Source organism: Opisthorchis viverrini (assembly GCF_000715545.1).
Source record: "Opisthorchis viverrini unplaced genomic scaffold opera_v5_467, whole genome shotgun sequence".
Classification (NCBI taxonomy): Eukaryota; Metazoa; Platyhelminthes; class Trematoda; order Opisthorchiida; family Opisthorchiidae; genus Opisthorchis; species Opisthorchis viverrini.
Genome location: NW_008752126.1, coordinates 255577 through 276110, shown reverse-complemented (window position 1 = coordinate 276110; position 20534 = coordinate 255577). Strand labels below are relative to the sequence as shown.

General features: G+C 42.1%; 1 protein-coding gene across 1 annotated transcript in view; it reads left to right on the top strand.

Annotated features, from left to right (window-relative positions):
- Positions 1 to 20534, top strand: part of T265_11254 (hypothetical protein) — a gene marked incomplete at both ends in the record, with an annotated part of 47010 nt that overhangs the window by 19291 nt on the left and 7185 nt on the right. Inside the window, 5 exons of the mRNA XM_009177861.1 lie at positions 5774 to 5886; positions 13039 to 13149; positions 13527 to 13702; positions 14703 to 14793; positions 17603 to 17634. Of these exons, the coding sequence (XP_009176125.1) occupies positions 5774 to 5886; positions 13039 to 13149; positions 13527 to 13702; positions 14703 to 14793; positions 17603 to 17634 (523 nt within the window). The remainder of the gene's footprint in view (positions 1 to 5773; positions 5887 to 13038; positions 13150 to 13526; positions 13703 to 14702; positions 14794 to 17602; positions 17635 to 20534) is intronic.

Sequence of the window (20534 nt, the reverse complement as noted above, 5' to 3'; positions counted from 1 at the left end):
AGCAATGCGCTAAAACACGAAACCACCATGATTCTTCCATACAATTTAATCTTTGGATGATGAGTTAAGATAAACATGCACTTGTACTGCATCCCAGTTCATTGTCCATATCCTCCACGTTAAGCTGATAAAGCACAGCATTTCCCTTCGTCTGTCGATAATCCCACCGGAATCACTCAAAGACGTGCACAGTCATCCCGTAGGCAGAAAGAATAGGTGGGGCTCTGTTGATGTGGCTTTGCGGAACGATGTTGATATGCGACTTCTTTGGGACAATTGGCCTCCCCGTGCAACTATATGGTGCACGTAACATGTGCTTCTCTGTCACTTCACAGGCGGGTCCTTGCTGGTACGTTTGAATCACTCTGTCGGACATGTAGAACGAAAATGGGCCGCCTGAATAGACGACCCGATCATAAGTAAGCAACGCAATAGTTCAAACGAAAACTAGGGTAAAAGTTAAGGCGCCCTGATGGGCTGCCTTTTGTGCAGTAATTGATGGTCACCATGAAAACATGCTTGACACCGCTCCTGTTTACATCCGAAAACTACATGAGGTAATAATTCAACAGTGCTGTACCAGTGTATGTTAATTAACTTCCTTCCTGGTGACGGAACTTGATCTACAGAAAAACTCATCCATCTTGTAAAAACGATACATTTTCAGATATATCAGGAACTCATCGTAATACATCGTGGCGGTTTATGCAACAAGCATTGCCTTTTTGTCAAGTAAGGCCTAGTGAATTTGGTGGGACTCTGTTGGTGCAGTTTTGAGGAACGATGCTGATGAGCGATTTCTGCGAGACAATTGGCTTGCACCAAGTTATCCAGGAGCTTTCTTCGTTGAGGAGGTCTTTTGTCGTTTTCAGAATATGACCTTTCAATGTGAAAGATCCGCGCCAGATAATTTATGCCATCTTGAAATGCTCGAGGCCTTTGTCCATTGGCCACTGGTTATTCACATCTAGTCCGCTACCTTTTAAGTCGGATCTCAACACATCTGGATTTTTAGGTGTTTCAGGTTGATACTGAAAATTCCTGCTTTCGGAAACTGATGCTGAACACTGGCACGCATGCATTTTCAAACTGTTGACTAAAAGATGGGTTTCCAGCTATTGTAAGGAGTTGACAGTTCCACATCCGTGAGCAGGTTCAGTTGCTCATGTAGTTGGAAAACACTGTTGAGATTGACGCGGTCTAACGAACGTCGCTGTGTTGCGCACAATCCTATCATGTCAGAATTCATCAAAACCCGTCGAAATGACCAGATAAATGGCATCAATAAATGTGGGGAAGTTTGCTGCTATCTAGCCAACCCATGTGGTAAATGGCTTAAAAATCCACCATGAGTTGTTCCCAAATTTTAGCCCAGTGAAATCAGTGTCAAGTTAACATGTGTTCTCGGGATCTGTTTCCGCTATTACAGCAACATTCCTAGCCGTGTGGAAGTTGGCTGGGTTTCACACCACTTTGGAAAGTTTTTGACAACACCGGCTTTTGACGTCTGCCGGGTTGCATAAAATAATCGACTGCTGACCGCGTTGTGCCAAACTCACCTAGTTTGTTTACGCTGCACGGGTTGAGAAAATAGGTTCAGGAAAATGCGAGCAATGGCAGGCACGGAAACGGGTAGTAATGACAAAGACTATATCACATGGTCATCATGAAGTGATCGGTGAAAAGATGTAGTCTTTTTAGGCTACTTTCCAAGAGTTACCCTGAAACATAAAGAAACTCTTGGGGATTTAAAGCTTTCCTGGTTGGAAATTCACCCTTCTTCGTACGGTACCTACTGACTGTTATGTTTATCAGAAGTTGTAGGCTTCAATCAGTCTTTGGTTTAAGTAAAATGGAAGGTTTCTAGTTCTACTTGTTCTCTTCCCCTATTCTGTGGGCAACAGATTTCGGTCAAGATCCAACATTTGCTATATATTGAATTATACGTTGCACCTAAACGCCCTAGTGTTTTGACGTGAATTCGCACGCACTCCACTCTTACGCATCCAATGCAATCTTACTAAAACTCAAATAGATACTTCGGCATTTCAGCGACACTAAATTCCAGATTAGTTTTTGGTTAAGAAATCGGAATGAAGGACAGGGTGTAATACAGGCTTGAATACCTGGGTATCACTGTGTTAGCGATAAACTGTCCTTTACTGCTAGTAAGTACTTCAGCGACAAGATATAGTGATGTAGCAAACAGTGCTATAGTGATTCTTTTCCAATGTTCACTGTGGTCGCACAGAGAGTGCTCCCGCATTGCGGTAGAGAATGGGGTATTTGGTCTATTGGTTCTGGTTTCAGTAAATCTCTGATCAATTAGGACACCTTCCACTGTTTTAGGAAACCAAAAGGTGGTTTGAAACCCCTCAGTCGTCCTCCAAACAATAAGCTTGGGCTGCAGATGATTCTTCGCTATGATTGCGCACACGTCCAGTAGATGGGACGCCAGGATAGGGTGTTTAAAGCCCTGGTGATTTCTCGGTGGGAACATAAATAGCATGTCGAGGAGAGTGTTGGAACAAAATATCATATAACTCGATATCGGCGCAATCAGACTTTTGAATTTATCGGCCGAGCAAATTTGCTATTTTCAAGATGCAATATGCTCCATTTGGTTCACTTTTACTTATATTATGAACATCCTTTGATCTGCATGATTTTTCCTTTTGGATACAATTTGTATTTTTCAGACGTCACACTATCCAAGTAATATGCCAGTAAATGGAATAACATTTACACAATGCAGCTGTTAGCTACAGTAGGCAGTGTTCCGCATTTCTTCTGTCGGGCGTGTGGGCTATCTTACGATATTTCCTCCCAAAGTTATTTCCTCCATAAACCTAATTATTGTCTTCCGAATGTTGCCATCTGATTCTCTGTCCACTCCTTGTGTGACCGAATCTCTTCGGGCTCATGTCAATCTCTGTACACCTACGTTGTCCTCCACCCTGTGTAGAATTAGTGTCGTTTGTCCAGAATAATTACCTGCATACCTGCCAGTCGCCTTATTCGACTGGAAATTTCGTGGACAAGTGCTCGTCTGAACTGAGCACATTTGAGGACTCACCCAAGCTTCCCTTGTTCTAAAGACAGACTGTCAATAAAATTGGGAGATCCAATGAAAATTCACAGGCTGATGCGATGATAACCGTGTTCGAATCTATACATTACCCAAGGCTTCGATGAAGCTGAAAACAGAACACACACAGAACCCACTTGTTGAGTTTTGGATTACTTCTAAGTCAAGAATTTGCACTGCAGCGATAAGTGGAAGAAACGAATACAGGCATAACAGTGGATACTACTGATGGAGGGTATGCGAGTAGTATGTCTTCTCGTAAATTCGCATCGCGTCTCTTGAAAAGTGAGATCTGTTACGGAATTTGCGAAGTCGCTTTGTAGAATTTGCTTGCACTTAAGTAACAGTAAATGAATATCCAGGAATGTTCAGGAAGACGCTTTCAGGGAGAAGGTGGACATTCTGTTTTGTAAACAAGATGCACATGAGAGTTCTGCTTCCCTGTGCAATAGCAACTGTTCGCTTGGCGTTCTCTAGTAAGTAACTCCACAACAAAGGCCTTCGTTCTTTCACGGGTATGCAATGTGCTCACACTGAGTCTCAAGTTTTATTCAGAACTATTATTCATCAGTAGGTGTTTTCACTCCGAACGTGAGGAAAGATACTGAGCTGCAAGGAAACTATTACAAGTCAATGACCCGTTTGTTTTGAGAGAGTACGCTGCAAAAGCCTCTTGAAATGCGCTCAAGTTCGTAATCATAAAAGGGCACCAATCTCAGATTCATAAATTCTGAGATCACAGCAGGTGAACACATAATTTTATATTATCAAGAGAAGTTCATTAGGATCTCATTTGTATGAAAAATCTGCTCAAAACGAAGACTCGCTGGGGCTGTTGACGGCCCTTAGCATAGTGGCATAATAATACATCTTGTGCGACACAGAACCAGTAGAAAATTTCGTTGCACAAAATTCGAAAAGCAATCCTCTCTATGGCATTCATCATGATTCTATTTATTTGCAAAAGCGATGAGCAGGGATTTCCAGGTTATGCTTTCTCATTGTCACCTCAGTTTGGATTCATGTGCATATGACAGTTTGTGTTCGTCGAATCCCGTCGACATTCGATGTCTTAACATGTGAGCTTTAGCCCTCTTCGCACAGTAAATAGGGCGGGGTTGATAGTTAATTTCTCCTCAAGATGCCTTACATTTGTTCGTGAGAATTTACACCTCAAACAATTGTACTTCACTTGAGAAAGTGAATCCATCAATTTCGGGTGATCTGCCCTACCCCAGCTGAGCAATATAGAGAGCAGTAAAAATTTGTGAAATTGCAAGCCAATCACACTTTTGATGTTCATTTCAGAAATGTGAAATCTGGCACACAGCAAAACTTTCTGATGCCATTATCAACCGTATATTAGTTTACAAAACTCACAGAAAAGCAACCCCATGCTTACCAAATTCAGCTCTTTTTCTCGACAAAGAGAGCAGGAACATGGGGTTATTACAAACCATTACTACTTTTCCTCTTGTCTCTCATCAGAGTATGGAGTTTCGGAAATGTTAGATCAATTCATCTTTGGTTCTCATTTGTTTGTTGCGACTACAAGATTCCAATTACCCTTGATTGATTATCATGATCTCCATTTAGCTTGAATCACTAGTCAAAATGACGCGATTTATCTCTTCGTCAGTTGAAAAGTATTCGCACTGAACTCCACATCCACAGCAAACCACCAAGAATATTAACATTCTGTCAGGTCGAGGTATCCGGTTTCTCTGGGGTTAGGGTGCGGATGATTTAGTCAGCTAGTGTATTTAGTCAGTTAGTGTGTATGGATTGCAGGCAGTGATGATGATACTTAATATCTGCAAAATAAGTAGGCTCTATTCGGCCCACAGAAAGTTGCACCGTTTCACTACAACCATGTTCATTCCGGCTAGAAAACGCGCCTTGCACGTACGACAAAAGTTTGCATAAGCAAGGGAGTCGACAGATAACTGACCTTGAATACCTTATGAAAAATGTAACAGATTCCATAACACAGAAGTCTTACCTAAGGAAACAAATGAAGCACTCTCGGTAAATAACTTTTGTGGCTCAACGAGATGAAACTGTGCCACGTCTGCCTTCATGTGATTGGGGTGATATTAGTCACATTGTCTGTGACACACATTAGTTCGTACATAGATTGTGGCAGGTTTTCAGAAAACTTCTCCATTGTATATACTCACCGAGAACACACAAATTACACCACAAGTTAGAGTTTGTAGAATTTTGATTACACTGAAAGAGGAAGTAGCTGGATCCATCCAGTAGTGCGAGGCTTTATTCCCAGCCATTAGGATTATCTCCATCCAAAAAAATAAACGCGTTTCACCATTCTATTCATGCCTTCTCATTTATGAAAAGAAGAATGAAGATATCATAAGCACTCAGAAAATATGGTTTCACCTCAAATGCGTTTGAATCAGCTAGCTGACAGAGAAATCAGTCCTAGAAAGGTTCTTCTCACCATCCCCATTAATGCGATTTAGTCTTACGGACGGATTCGCTGTTGATCGTAAAGCAATATTCGTCAGTAAATTTGTTACAGATGACCTAAATGTATTATGGATAAACTAGCCTTTGATGAACAGAATTCGTGATAAGGGACTCGACTCTAGTTGATCTCGACTATTTGACTGACATACTAAAAGTCCCACAACAAAGCCGATCTATTTTTTGTCTGTTATTCAGGTTCTGTTGGCGCCGAGATGGAGATCACCACAAGCAGCAGCTACCCTTGAGTTTCCATGAGAGGTTTGGTACCGTTAACAGCACTTTTGCAGCAGATGAGTATAACTTTGCCCGTTTGTATGCGATTCTAGCGGGGTTTTGTCTCTTGAAACTTGTAAAACATTTGTCTTGCTTTTAGTGGTACAGTTTGGGCAAACACATTTATTCCGTGTAGCTCACAGATAAGTTGAGAGACCAATACAACGTGCACCATATACTACAGCTGTGCTGTAGACAGAGTAACATGCTATTTACTGTTTACCACCAAACGGAATGTGTTTACATTAAATCAAAGATTACTGATGTTCTCCAACCTCACACCACACAGTTTAAACTCTTTGGAACAAAAATGTTTCCCAGAACTCCATTTTTGAACGCTTTATTATTTTGTTAGAAGATATTACGGGTAGAGTTGCTGTGGTTTAGGACATGTGCGATAACGTCACTGTGTCACCATCGTTTTTGGGCGAAAGAGTGTTGTCACCTAGCACCGTCTTGTTCAATTAAAGAAAGCAAGAATCTACACTTCTCGTACGATCACTAAGTGAGCCAGGACTTTTGACCTGCTAGTCACATCCTCAGATGTCTAGAGTAGCCAACCAACCATTCGAACCGTGCATGATTACTGGTATCATTACTGGTTTAATAAGGAAGTGAAGCCAACATTATTTGTTGTATCTGAATTTAACCATCATAGGGACCAACACGCACCGACAGATCAGTGGTGACCAGTCAGCCTCAAATGCCAAATGTCATGGCAACAAATTTCAGCAATTTTAATCAAATTCAACAAAGGGATGCATCTATACATCTGTATGGACGCACTAAAAAGGATCTTTTAAAGCGAATGATGTGAATACCCACTGTTAAGGAAATACACTCATTCGCAACCTTATGAGTGGTGCATTACGAATATGCACCGTTATTATTTTGCTACTGTCAAGTGACACGAAATTTTCAACGAAGACTCTGTCACTCGAGTCAGATCCATCTACTGTGAATTACACAAGACACTACACAAGGACATTCTCGTCGATTGATATTCTTATCGACTTCCATCAACCAGACTCAATAAAATTCAGAAAAAACGACTTTCAAAGCAATGGTAGTTAAATGGTTCATCTCGCCAAGGCTGGCATTCCAAGGACAGGATTACTCTTTACTTGAATTCGGCGTGATAAGAATAACGACGGTTTTACCATTTGATTAACGATAAAACGGGCGTGGAACGCCTTGTGACAAAAATTCCTTAGATAATCAAGTGGAATGCTGAATGAAAACTTTAGCAATGTTGTATATTGCAGTCACAAGGAGATAGACTTATTTTGGGGGAAGTGAACGCTGTCTTAAGGTCATAAGATGCTCTGTGGTTGTGTAATTTAGGAAGAACAATTACGCTGATCATACTTGTTGTCAAAGGCAATTTGGTCACAAAATGTAAGTTGCCGGTCACTAGGAGAACAGGACCGATTCACCGAACAGGATCATAGTCCGGCTTCTCCATAATATACTGCAACAGTTTAGCATCAAACGCGTAAAGAGTATTCTTGATCGGATACACAGGATACACTTAAGGAGGAGAACTAATTTGCCTGTAACCAGTCCCACCTGAAAGGCAGGGCCAACATTTTGCACCGCGCAAACTGGATGCGGTGCATCATACGGATACGCGCGATCTGTGTTAATGGTAATGTGACTAGCTATCTAGACGTGTGCCAATAATCAAGCCCTTCGATTGATCGCTTTGACACGATTTTTGATAGCAATTCTTGTTGTGAAGCAATAGGATAGATTCTGTTACGGATAACGACACATTCAACCTGATGCTTGTTCGTGTGTAGCCCACCAGAGTAACGACCTTCATAATACATGCAGTGGTTGAATGTCACTTAGCGAGAAATACTAATCCAACTTGTAGATAAGATCAATCGAAGACTTTCACCTACACGGCAAATGTAATAATTGGGAAAAGTGAACAATGCCTCAGTCAGTTTCGAATGACGTTTGAAGCTATCCGTGAAAAGAGCCCGCAAGTTACCGTTTGAAATGAACAGTATAAAACAAATATCTTTACTGTTCACATTCACATCACTCTCAGTTGAACAATCGTCCCCCGGTCCTGGTGTAATTATTCTGGTGAGTCCCCGCGAAAGGGAGCAAAGCATTGGGCTCGAGTTTTGCTCTTATTAGAACTCATCATCAGTGCATATCCAATGGCCATGCCGGGGTTTGAACTCCGGATATCTGACATGCACAGCGAGCGTCTTATCACTAATCCACCGGCGCAAGTTGAACGCATCTGAATTTTTACGTGCGGGTGGATTAAACGTAACACGCTCGCCTCGCAGGTCAGATGTTCGGGTTTCAAATCCCGACACGGTCATTGGTTACGCAATGTTGGTAAGCTCTAATAAGAGCGAAACTCGAGTTCAGAGTTTCTCCCCTTTGGTGTGGACTAACCAGAATGATTAGGCCAGGACAGGAGGACGAGTGTTCAAATGAGAGTGATCTGAATGTGAACAATACATCCCCGCAAATCCCACAAAAGAAAATCCTTACAATACAAACCCATTTTTTACAGCCGACACATTCCAAATCTCACAGATTTCTGAATCCATGAGGATGTGCAAGTAATCGAAACCAATAAATTTTCAACGCACCAGCGTTGTGATGTAAGCCTTTTGGCGCACTGAAATTTTGAACCGAACTCAGCGTTCACTTTTGTGATGTACGTACACACATTATGTGAAGAAAGCTGAATGAGAAGCGTGAAAAACTTAATGCAACTTAGGAACAACCTATTGGCAGCCAGCTTAAATAAGCCATGTGAGGGTCAGTTATAAGCTGTGAGCGTTGGCATGGAATTCAAGATGATATACTATCCAATGAATATACACTCATTTACAAACTAATTTGGTTTTTCGAGGGACTCACCTGGAACCCAGCTGAATCTCTTGTTTGTGATGTTCTCAGGCAACTGAATGTGCTGCACCAGGCCGCCTCATGTTTCAGTGATATTCGAGATATCGCGATACATGTGTATCTTTGTAATGCACTACTCATAAGGTTGCTGAAAATCCGTCGAGATCCCACGACCGGTTTTGCCCTTTTTGGGGCTCATCAGGTAGGCGCAGTCCCTGAGTTTCCTTATGTTCTACTTGAAACAAAATTGCACGAAATTAGCAAATATACACTCATTTGCAAACTAATTTGGTTTGTAGCCTGGAAACATCACAAACGAGAGATTCAGCTGGGTTCCAGATGAGTCTCTCGGAGAACCAAGTTAGTTTGCAGATCAACGTATATTCGCTAGTTTCGTGCTATTTTGATTTCAAGTAGAACATAAGGTTGATGAAAACTCGGAGACTGCGCCTACCTGATGAGCCCCAAGAAGGACGAACCCGATCGTCGGTTGTCGACGAATTTTCAGCAACCTTACTAGTATTGCATTATAAATATACCATTCAGTTTTTTACATAATTATCACAAGAATGACTACTGCGCGGGGATCAAAATTTCAGGCCGCATGTCATTTTACGTTACAAATTTAGGTATTCTGAGATACGTGAACAAACAAACTGAGGTAGCTTTGCGGTCTCGTGAGCTGTAATCGAAGTTATGTTCAGAGGATTGTTGAGCAAGAACTTTACGTTATTCAATTTGTAATTCCATCGAAATTTTGTTGATTCCATCGACGCATTTTCCAACGGATAGTCCCTTCAGTGAAGGCTGATCTTTTGTGAATAAATCCGGAAACTTTGTGACCGAGACTTATCCCATCGTGTGGAATTTTCAGTGTCATAACCAAACACATCAAGCAAGTGCGTTGCTCAGAAACAATTTTGGTGCTGACTTGGTAAGACTGAAGGTTACTAGCTTTCGTATAAGCCCACATCTTTCGATGTTATCAAACGTCAACCCTGCCCTGACGCTGTCACCTCGATTGGTGATGAAACGTTTGCAATCCAACTGCCAAGCTCGGCAAACTGACCAACAACCAAACAGCGCACCCGAGCTACCTACATTCCACAACACTGCGAACAGACGATTGTGCTAAGTATTATCTGGCATGATCATCAAGGAATAATGGGTGAGAGAATCAGATTTTTTAAAGGTCCTTTTCGACGATGCCTCCGATACCTGAAGAAGCTCTGAGGGGCTTGTAGGATTTTCACGTTACCCTTGTTTCAAATGCACACTTCACAGTAAGGAACACCAATCTTCGAGTTTTTTCAGTTTAGTATAATCTTTGTACAAGACCGAAGCAAAACGGAAAGACTTAGACAGGCTTTAGGTTTTCCAGTGTATTTGAATTTATATAACAGTGAAAAAACACAGCATTTGCTATTGCAGTTTTGAGGTGCAACCACAAAAGTTTTGCATCTGAGTATTCATTGCAGTTCCATTTGAAGAGCGGTGTGTGTATTAATATATAGGAAACCGCAAGACCTACTTCAGCAACTTTACTGTGGTATGATTAGGCCTACAATGAGTCGCGCTTGACGGTCTGCTGATACTGATAAGTCATCAGATACCGGTCTAGTGAAGTAGCTGGTGCTTTTGTCGCGATTTGTATCCGTTAGTCAACCAGTCGTAGTCCTCGAATGAGGCTTTTAAGCGAGATGATTTCTAGTCCTGAAGAATCAGGTCTTTCGACAGAGGAGTAAAAAAGCACGAGATTCTGCTTATTTTTACGGTACACATTATAATCGATCAATCATTTTACGGGTTGCAGTCTCTGCTCTACATAATGCTTTATACCGTCAGTAAGACCACGCAGGTGTCTACTAAATAGGACATCACCACGTAGTGTTCGTGGTCCTGATGATTTCCACGTTTTGTTTCATATCCCCACAATTACTCGTGAAGTATTTGTACCTGGAACCTTTTGGCTTGTACATACAGTAAGGAATCATCACAGCAGCTAGCATAGATTAAGCACCGGAATGAGTCATTGGTTATATTTTCTTCTGGGTGGCGCAATATTTTTACGCCTGTATTTCGTATGCATTCGCATGCCCTAATAAGTGTGCTATGTTGGAAAAACTCCTATGTCATAGGAGTACTCCTTGTCTATCGGGAATTGGTCGACCACGGCAAAGATGTTGAAAAATTTCAAGGTTGCTTCGCCAAGTATGGCTTGGTGTCATCATTCGGCTTCTCATACTTACTTCGTGTTCCAACCGAACTTCTGATTTATCACTCTAACGGGCTTTGGACAAAAAAGATGCACTGTCAACATTTTGTCCAGAGATTTCGACATTGGTGATGTATTTTTTCAAATACGGTTGGCTTTTATTAAGTGTTCTTCTTCACAGTTCCCCCCATACTGACGCTAACTAGAAAAGCCAAGCCTCCTATTAAGATAATGCTATGCGACTCTGACCACCTCAGATGGTGTCTTATGAACTCGATCTAGGTGGGACAGCGTAAATGTGTTCGCTATCGGTTTGTTCTGCTACACGACCGCCACAGATGGGTGGACGTTTAAAAGCTCATAAACGCAGCTTGGCTGGGGATGGTTCATAGTTGAATCATCATATCAGAAAAGTCAGATTCCTGAAAGTACCCACTGAATGTCCGAGATCTACTGCGACTCTCAGATGCTGACCAGACAGACAATGCCTCTCAATATGCCGCGCATCACAGTCTTTATCAAAGCCAGACAGTGTGAGTCAGCATTGGACCAAGGCCAGACAGTGTCCCGCCGATAAAATAGCTTGAGGTCATTGTATTTTCGCACTCGTACGCACTCACGCTCGCTTGTTGGGAATGAACCTGTTGTGTTCCACTCGATGAGTCCTTTTCCGGCAGTAAATACTGGATACAGTCAGATACAACAACAGATATAACACATTAAACTTTCGGCACAGACCAATTCTGCCATCTTCATGCTTACGAAGAGGAAGGGGACTTCGTTGTATTTGAATACATCACTGTTCACCGCTGGCCATTTGTTCTGCTCCATACACAATGACTGGAAAAGTGGAAGGATTCCAATATGTATCTCATTGGTCGGAAGTTGAAATTTTGTGATAAGGTTGGCAACTAAGTGGTTGATATAATCTGACAGTCGGCTTATTCCACTGAATACATACTAACTCGTCTTCTAGGATCTTTGGTTGCGGCAAGTTCTACAAAACTCTTTTTCCCCCACAAGCAGCTTTTTGAAATGAACGGGACTTAGAAAAAAATTACCCGCCTAACGCTCTAAACTTCAGAGTCGGGAATTTGGTGAGAATTAAGCTTAAGGACTCACAAAGTTACGGTTCGAAACACCACGGTCTCTTCTTTGTCAATAGTGATGACACCCAAACTCTTTAAAACAACGTGTTTTCATGTGACGGCTGGAAAATTTTGAACTCATTCACCATAATCATGTTTATTGTAGGTAATAAAAGTTTGGCGACAAACATTTGCATAAGCGAGGACGCCAGGAATTGACTGACCTTGAAATCAGTATGTAAATTATAACCAACAGTTCTACCAAATGTAAACCTCACCTATAAAAATGAATGGAGCGCTCCTGGAAAATTACCGTTCCTGGCTCTACGCGATGAAACTGTGCCACGTCAACTATCTCATAGTCGGGGTGATAGCACTCATAGGGTCTGTGACCCACGCCATTTCCTACACAGATTGCGGTGAGTTTTTCAAAAATTTTGTATTTCAGAAAATTGTATGTACTCACTCAGAACACTTGCAAACTGCAGTGCACTTCAGAGTATTCAAGATTCGAGTGTTTCCATTACCCGGAACCATCTAGCAATGAAGAGCCTTATTCTGATGTAACATGGGTTATTCTTTTTAGTAAGACATCACCCCCCTCCCTAATATTTTGCGTCCATTTCCGAAAAGCAAATAAAACATCTTTCAGACTTATGTTCACCCACTCATTTTTGGAAATATTATGATACGCAAGCAAAAACACATGTTTGCCTCACATGCGTGTGGAAAGGCTGGCTGATAGCAGCAACATAAACAAAAAAGTGTAGCTATCTTCTTCCTCATCAATGTATTTTTGCCCAACGTAGCAATCACTGTTCGGGACAAAGCAGTATCCATTCTTAAAAGGTCGATGTTGACATTAAAATGGTAAAATAAAGACGAAGGTTTGGTGAATAAATTGCACGAGCTGGGATTCCCATGTATTTGACCTCGCTTACTTAACTGACAAGTCACAATCGCCACTACACAACCTATGTGGTTTTTTCTCGGATTTGCAGGCTCGCGTAACGTTCAGATATTGTCCGTCGGGGTCAACCCATGCAACAGCAGCGAGCCATGTGTGCTCTTTAAGGGAGAAACTGCTTCTATCAATATTACTTTTAAAGCAGGTGAGTATACATTTGCCCGTCTGAACTCGTAAATGTTTGTCTCTGAAAACAGATCTCCCCGGTTTTAATGATAAATTTTGCGTAAATTATTTTGTTAGTCTTTATAGCTTACAGATAACCTACGAGATAAATGACACATTGGTCAAAGCCGTACCTTCAAATATAGTGATCATCACAAACTTTGGCTTCGTTGTAAAAAGAATAAATTGCTATTTTTAGTTTACTGTCAAATGGGATGTGTACACACTAAAATAAACAAACACTAACGTCAGCCAATCCCATATAAACCGTTCTAATATCTTTGGAGGGAAAGTCTAACTTGCAAATAACAAGACGAATATATTCTTTGCGTTTTTTTCAACAATTTATCACTTCAGAAAAAGATATCGTTGCTGGGGATGCTGTCGTTCAAGGCATATACAATAACCAGACTATACCACTACCGTTTCCCGACAAAACTGTGTGTAGCCACCTGACACCACAGTGTCCAATTAAAGAAGGCAAGACATACAGTTTCAGCCACACGCATCTGGTGAGCCAGGACTTCCAACTGGTAAGTCACATCCTCTCGTGTTAAGAGTTGTCATACAAATAAGTCAACCGTGCAAGGTCACTCTGGGTTTTGCTTTTCAAAGGATTGAGGTTTTTGGACACATGGTTTCTATCCCTGTTTAAATACCTTCATGATCAATCCTTTAGGAATAGGTTTTGTGTATCGATTTTGGTTGCAATAGCTAAATGCATAGATATTTTGTGTTCTTACAACCAATGTTTAATCTATGTATTACTGCTTTCGGTGTTTGTCAGATGAATCAGAGATTCCGGAGACGTTATCTGCATTGGCTGGTTACTTGAATCATGTGCTCCAATCATAACTGAGGCTTTATGTGGGTTTGATCAAGATTTGTTGGTGGCCTAATAGATTGCTCCTTAAGCCGGCATTTTTATTCCCTAGAATTCGATTCTGGTGACTTTCAAATACACTGACTGAATGGATGTGGCAAAACTTAGTGCACTGGTATCATCTGTCCAGAATCCCCACGTCAATGGTTACGAAGTTTGGGATAAATAACAATTTTCGCACCACTAGTGAGACGTTTTGGGGGCCGTTTGTCACTGCGATGCATAGTGGTTTTGCCCAAATGTCGTAAATTTATTACGCCAACCCAGTGATATTTGGCATTGTCAGGGGTGGGAATATGTTCTGTCTCTCTTATAAGTCAGAAAGAACCAAAGCATATGTTATGAAATTGCCGGTGGAATCAAACAAGATGTTAGTTTCTTATTACGTAGCTAGGATGTTTGGCAAATTTGGTACTTATTTTTTTGGGTGGGGATCGCCATGTCGGACCATCACATTTCGCAGGGAATATGATTCGTTCTAAGTATTCAATCGAGACACTCTTGAGTTATGTGACGTACGAGTTTGTCATACCTTCGTTTCTTTTAAATTTCAAGCACAAATGTGTTACCGGATTACAAGACTAGCCAAATCACAGTGTATAATTAACCGCAACACTCATACTATCTTTTGTTAAACTTTTTTTCTGCAGGTTAGTCTTGAGATTCGTTGGGAACTACTGGATTCCGACAAAATGCCATTTGTTTGCGTCCAGTTCCCCGTGCAAATCGATCAAACCACAAGTAATTCCTGAATGGCGGGAATATGATGACCCCGGGCTACGTGCATAAAGAATTCCTCAGTGTCAGTAGTGTTCTTGGCTTCTGCTTTCGGGAACAGTTGCGTTGGCAGTACAAACGGGTTATTCTGTTATCGGTAACTGGCATTCATCAGCCAGTATTTATGGCGCCACATGTCTGTAAACACATCGACCTTAAGCAGTCTGGAGATCGTTTTTTTTTTAAAAGTTTGCTGACAATCGGTAGATTTATTGCTGGGCAACGTTTCGCTGTTGACACAAAAGCTTCGTCAGGCCAAATGACTAGGTTCCGAGGTTGGTCGAGATTTAAGGCGGAAGGAGAACCAATCAGCTAAGTCAAGCTAAATCTCTGTTGTGTTTCGGCCGAGGGATTTTAGTGTGTTAGAGTAGTTGAACAAGCGTTGGGTCGGTGGGGTGTGTTTGAGTCCAGCCTAGAGTCTAGTTCTTCTGGCTCGGTTCATTTGATGATTCTTCTTGAACTTCGTTTGAACCTTCTGTTAGTCTGTGTGGGTGAGCTAGTGCTAAGAAAGTTTTGTAAGAGAGATGCTGTGACCTTTGGTCGGTTGGGGTTTCCACCCCCACCCTCCGGGTTTTTCTAATGATCCTAAGTGGATTGACAACCACACCGTCACGTGTCAACTTGTGTTATCTAAGACCGCTTTCCATACGCTCGCTAGCTCCACACCCTCAATCCTATTCACGCTGTGATGCTTAGTGATTTCCACCGCCTCGGCTATCAGCCGCTGTGGTGTGAATCGCAGTCCCCGGCTTAAAACTTCCACATTCTCCGGATCCATTCTATGTCCCGTGTCTAAGGGATGTACCGCCATCGCTGAGTCTTTGACCAGCGTCTGGTATTCTTCTGCATTCCGTGGTGGTTTGTTAATCCTTTTTTATGCTCACCAATTCTGGTGTTACCCAGCAATAAATCTACCGATTGTCACCAAACTTTAAAAAAAAACGATGACTACCCAATCGGTTCCAAGTATTTTTCACGTGATTGAACAGTCTGGAGATCCTTTGCAGTTTCTATTCAAACGCTCGACCGTCTACTACAGCAAGATGGAGTGTCGAAAACTCAAAGGTTGTTCCACTTCTTTCTAGAAAACCTACTCCCAGCTCCCAATATCAAACCAGATGTCATAAACTCAAATCGATTTGCGAAAATTCCCACCTAGAATAAGAGTAAAGAATATGCTTTCAGCAAGGTCTTTTCAAGTCATACAGTTGCAAAGGTCAAGAGAGCAGTATTTAACATATTTTAATGGGCATGGTGTATGTGAACAGGAAATAGAGTGAGAGACGCATTGGATATCTATCAAAGAACTGCTAGTTCAGGTCACCAACAGAGTGACCTGAGCTTGTCAACGTGGGTAGTGCACAGAGTGGAGGGAGGTGGGTTGGACCATGGCAAGCACAACACACGAACAAAGCGTTTTTACCGACAAAAGATCGGGTCGCGATGTTGTATTGCGATACCCTCAGCCACTGCGATTGTGCATTGCCCGCGCAAATTGTTCTCCGTTGCTGTCTGCTGACAGTGTCTAATGCCGGGAAGTCCAATGACTTTTTAAAAATCAAAACCGTCGTAATCCGACGCAATCAAGTGGAATTTCAACTTCCTTAACATGATATAAGGAAACAAGAAGCGAAATAGTGTCCAAACCGATCAACTGAAAGAAAGCTGAAATTGATCAACCGTACTCTGACCACGGAATGTCTACGTGTATGCATGTAGCTTGCCACCGAAATGGCTTCTATTAGCCTCAGATAGTATGATTCTACACCACCATTTGATTATCATGAAGGAGTCTGACATATCTGTTCCAGTCTATGAAAGTTACGGAAGCAGCTTACGAGTTCTGATAGTCCCCAATCTTCATGCGTGCTTAGCCGGAATTCAACCGAGTTTCTTCAAAAGTGGATGACACTTCTGTTAGCCATTCTCCGTATCTTGTCAGTCTGCTTGGAATTTGCTTTGCTTGATCCTACCACACGGATTTGATTACGGGTTCTGCTGCTTTCTTATAATGCGTCCATCGTTTACTTCGTAGATTTGTGGCGATTTGGATGCATGCGAAAGACTACAAATGACGGCAAATCAAGTGTGTCAAATACAACAAACGCAGTCACTCTACCACTCACTAGTGCACCCAAGAGATGTATTCCCGTGTTTAATCATTTTACACCTAAATAGCTAGTTGTCCAACACGTAGAGGACTCCTGTTCATCCACGCGTTCAAGTGAACCTGCGAGATGGTTGGAACTTTCATACAAAACCCTTTTTTTTAATTCATGACGGATTAAACAAAATAGAAGATCTAGCGTTGAAGGTTGGCTGATAATTAGTCAAAAGTGCAATACACAAGTACGGCTACAAGTGTACCTAGACTAATCGGAGAACTCAAGTGAGATTTCAGCGATCTCACAATCTTGGCGAGTTGGGGCCTCATTGCACAGCTGGATATCTGTCGCCGGCCCAGTTAGCGCAGTTCGAATTTCTAATTTGTTATTACCCACACTAGTGGAAATACCAAGCAACTTCTTATCGTCTCCGTTTATCGACCAACAAGATGCAACTCTTATCAACTTAAAGACACTTGTCGAGATCTGATCACTGTCACATCCACCACGAAGAGCTCACAAATTGTTCATAGTAATCATAATAAAATCCTATATATACTACAGACTAGGATCTAGATCGCTGGGCAGCATATCTTCAACATTTCGCTTGAAACTCTGCTCCATCACCTGTGCCGTTACTCGAATCGGCCAATTTTATCATTTCTCAGTTGGTGAAGTAATAACACGCTACTTCAACGTCGTAAGTAATTAATAAATGGTACTTGGCAATTCTGCGCCAGCTTCAAATATTTCGGAGCGCTCCGTCCACGAGGGATCTTCCTTCTTACGACGTTCGTAAGCACATCTTAACACATTTTCATGAACCTCAAGAATTATGCGTTTGATTACAGTGTTATTTCTGTCCCGTTTTTTGTTAGATTTCAAAGGTGCACCATCATCACAATCCTTTAAGGGTACGGGGAACGTTTCATGAGTGACTGAGAACCCGTTGTTGGTGTCATAGTGGTCCTTACATTTAGATAACCTGTTTGCGTGTGCAATCGATTCGGTAACAACCAGTGCGTCATCAAAACCCCTTGAAGTACCTTTGCTTCAAATGCTTCAAAGACGTTGCGTACAACCACAGCCGATCGATCAATCGGTCATTGTACTTTTAGTAGTCTTGTTCCAAGTGTCTGGCACTGCCTGGGGCTACAATATCAACAAGCCGTCTCCGATCCCAGCACAGAGTCAACAAGATTGCTTACCATCGTAAAACGACGGAGCAATTTCTCTCCACTGCCATCCGCTGAACCTTTATCTGTCAAGAAGGTCAACAAAAATACTGTGAATACAATTGAACTTTATGAATAGTCACGCCCTCACAAGAATAGTTAATTCTGTCAGATATTTTCCCTCTTTCCACTGGTTGAATGTCTCATACACAAAGCTCGTTGATTCGTCTTGTACACGTTAGTGTGAGTCATTCAATGGAAGTTGTCCCAAAGATTTATTAACCGCCTCACTTGTTAAGCCTTGGTTTTGGATGCAGCTGACCGACATTTTCGTCACTCACCTGAAACGTTGACCTGTTTTCAAGCACGTCATCCTTCAGCCGGTGTAATAAGCTACGCCGCATGACGAGTGAGACTGCAGCTCAACTGGTCAAGTGCTATTTGACCACGACATCCCAAACCCTTGTCACCGGAAACATCAATTACCAGTGCACCCCTTCCACATGTCACAATGACCTCATCGACAAAAACAGCTTAGATCCAAAGTATGTGATTCAGAACGACAAAAAGGCAACGTAATCTCACACTCGTGGCCACATTCTCCTAGCACTTACTAGCACATACAGACCAACGAAATTACTAGTGACAGCCAAGAGTAACCGTCGTCGTCTAAACCGGAAAATCAAGCGCCCAGATCTGATCAAAATGATTCTAAGCACCTTATGAGATCTAGACACCCGTACCAACCGGCAGGATATTTTAATCGATGTTTAACTCTGATATAGTGTGCTGATGGAAGCAGATCTTTCCGGAATACGGTTGAGAATATTTGTGACGTCGTGAGGAGAACGAAAGTAGCGAACAAAGCTTTTTCCGATGAGTGGCCCTCTGAGCTACTGAACGAGGAAACGTTATCTGCAAATCACGGGTACATGCGAGAAAAAGAGAAATAAGAAGCAGGGGTCAAGTTGGAGGCACACGGGTCAGTGGGTCAGGGAATCAAATGAGTGGCATCAAGGTCAGACAAGTTTGTGGGGCTGGAATTTTCTCATGCCAGCTAGAGTTCAGGCGTTCAAGAAGTCTCTCTTAGAAGCAAAGTTGTGGGTCATTCAGTCCACGACGAATGATAACAGTCCGGATCGTGCCAGCCATGGCCGACCCAGAAGTACCCGGTATATGACATCACAGGCACTCTCTTTGATAAAGACATAACTGGATTTGGGCCAAATATGAAGTGATTGCACTTAATTCCAGTTTATTCCAACTGCAACTCAGATATAATGAATTGTATTCTCGCGTTCTGTAAAACGAACGCTTTGTTGTATGACCAACTTATGATGTTTGGCGACAGCATACTCATGACTACACACAGAAGCAGGTGATGAAACGTAGCAGTTTGTCCGTCAGGCGGATCCTGATAGTGGGGCTGGAGGTGAAACTTAAGTGCAGATTAGCGGCCATGCAAGTTAAGTCAACAGAATTTCTGAGCCCTCTGATTCAACGACTAAATCACCTTTGAATTGGAGCCTAATGTAAACATGTTTCATCACCAACGAACAATGGAACGTTTCCTGCTTAATCGATTGATTAGTTTTGAGTGCGAACCGTCCACGATAACCGTTCTGTAATTAAGCGATATTCACCATCAAACTGACTTTATACTGCACTTCTGTGACAACACTACACGACAATTGTCTTCCCAGAATATCAACAATCAGTGGGTGGATAAAACTCGTGTTATCAAATGCAGCATTGAAATTTCGAACTCTGAAACATCTGAGTTTCAGAAATATACTAAAATTCTGATAGACTTCTCTAGGATGCACGATCACTGGATATCTTATTAGTGCACATTCGTTGATAGCCATAACACGACTCAGGTGTATGCACTAATAAAAGTTTTTAGTATGATTGACACCGGAGCGTTGCAACACGTATAAAAATAAATACAGTGCCAAAAGGGGGCGAGTCATAAAAGGGAACTTATCATATGTGAGCCCCTTGGTGAAAGTTCGGACGGCGGGAACGTGTTTTCTTCGCAGTATAGCTGCTACCCGTGTTCCATGATTGTCCGTGGACTTGGAGTTCTTGGCTGACTCCTTGTTCCCTGCGCGCGTGCCACCCTGTGTGTGCTGACTGCGTTCGGTTGCTCTACATGTAGGTCCGTTTGCGTATACGTGGGCGCGTCAGCACGTGAGTGGTTGGTACGCTCACTAGACGGTGCAGACAATCGACGTCTGATGAGTCACCTTAATGTGACGTGGTTGTGGGCATGAAAAAAGAGACAAGTTTCGTGATCCAGTGAGCGACTGTTGGATGAACAGTCAAGTGTGTGGGTGATTGGGTAGCTACAATCTACGCAATATTTGGTAAGCTCCGTTCGGTGGTGCTAGCGTCTCGGGGTAAGTTCCTTTGAGCAACATTC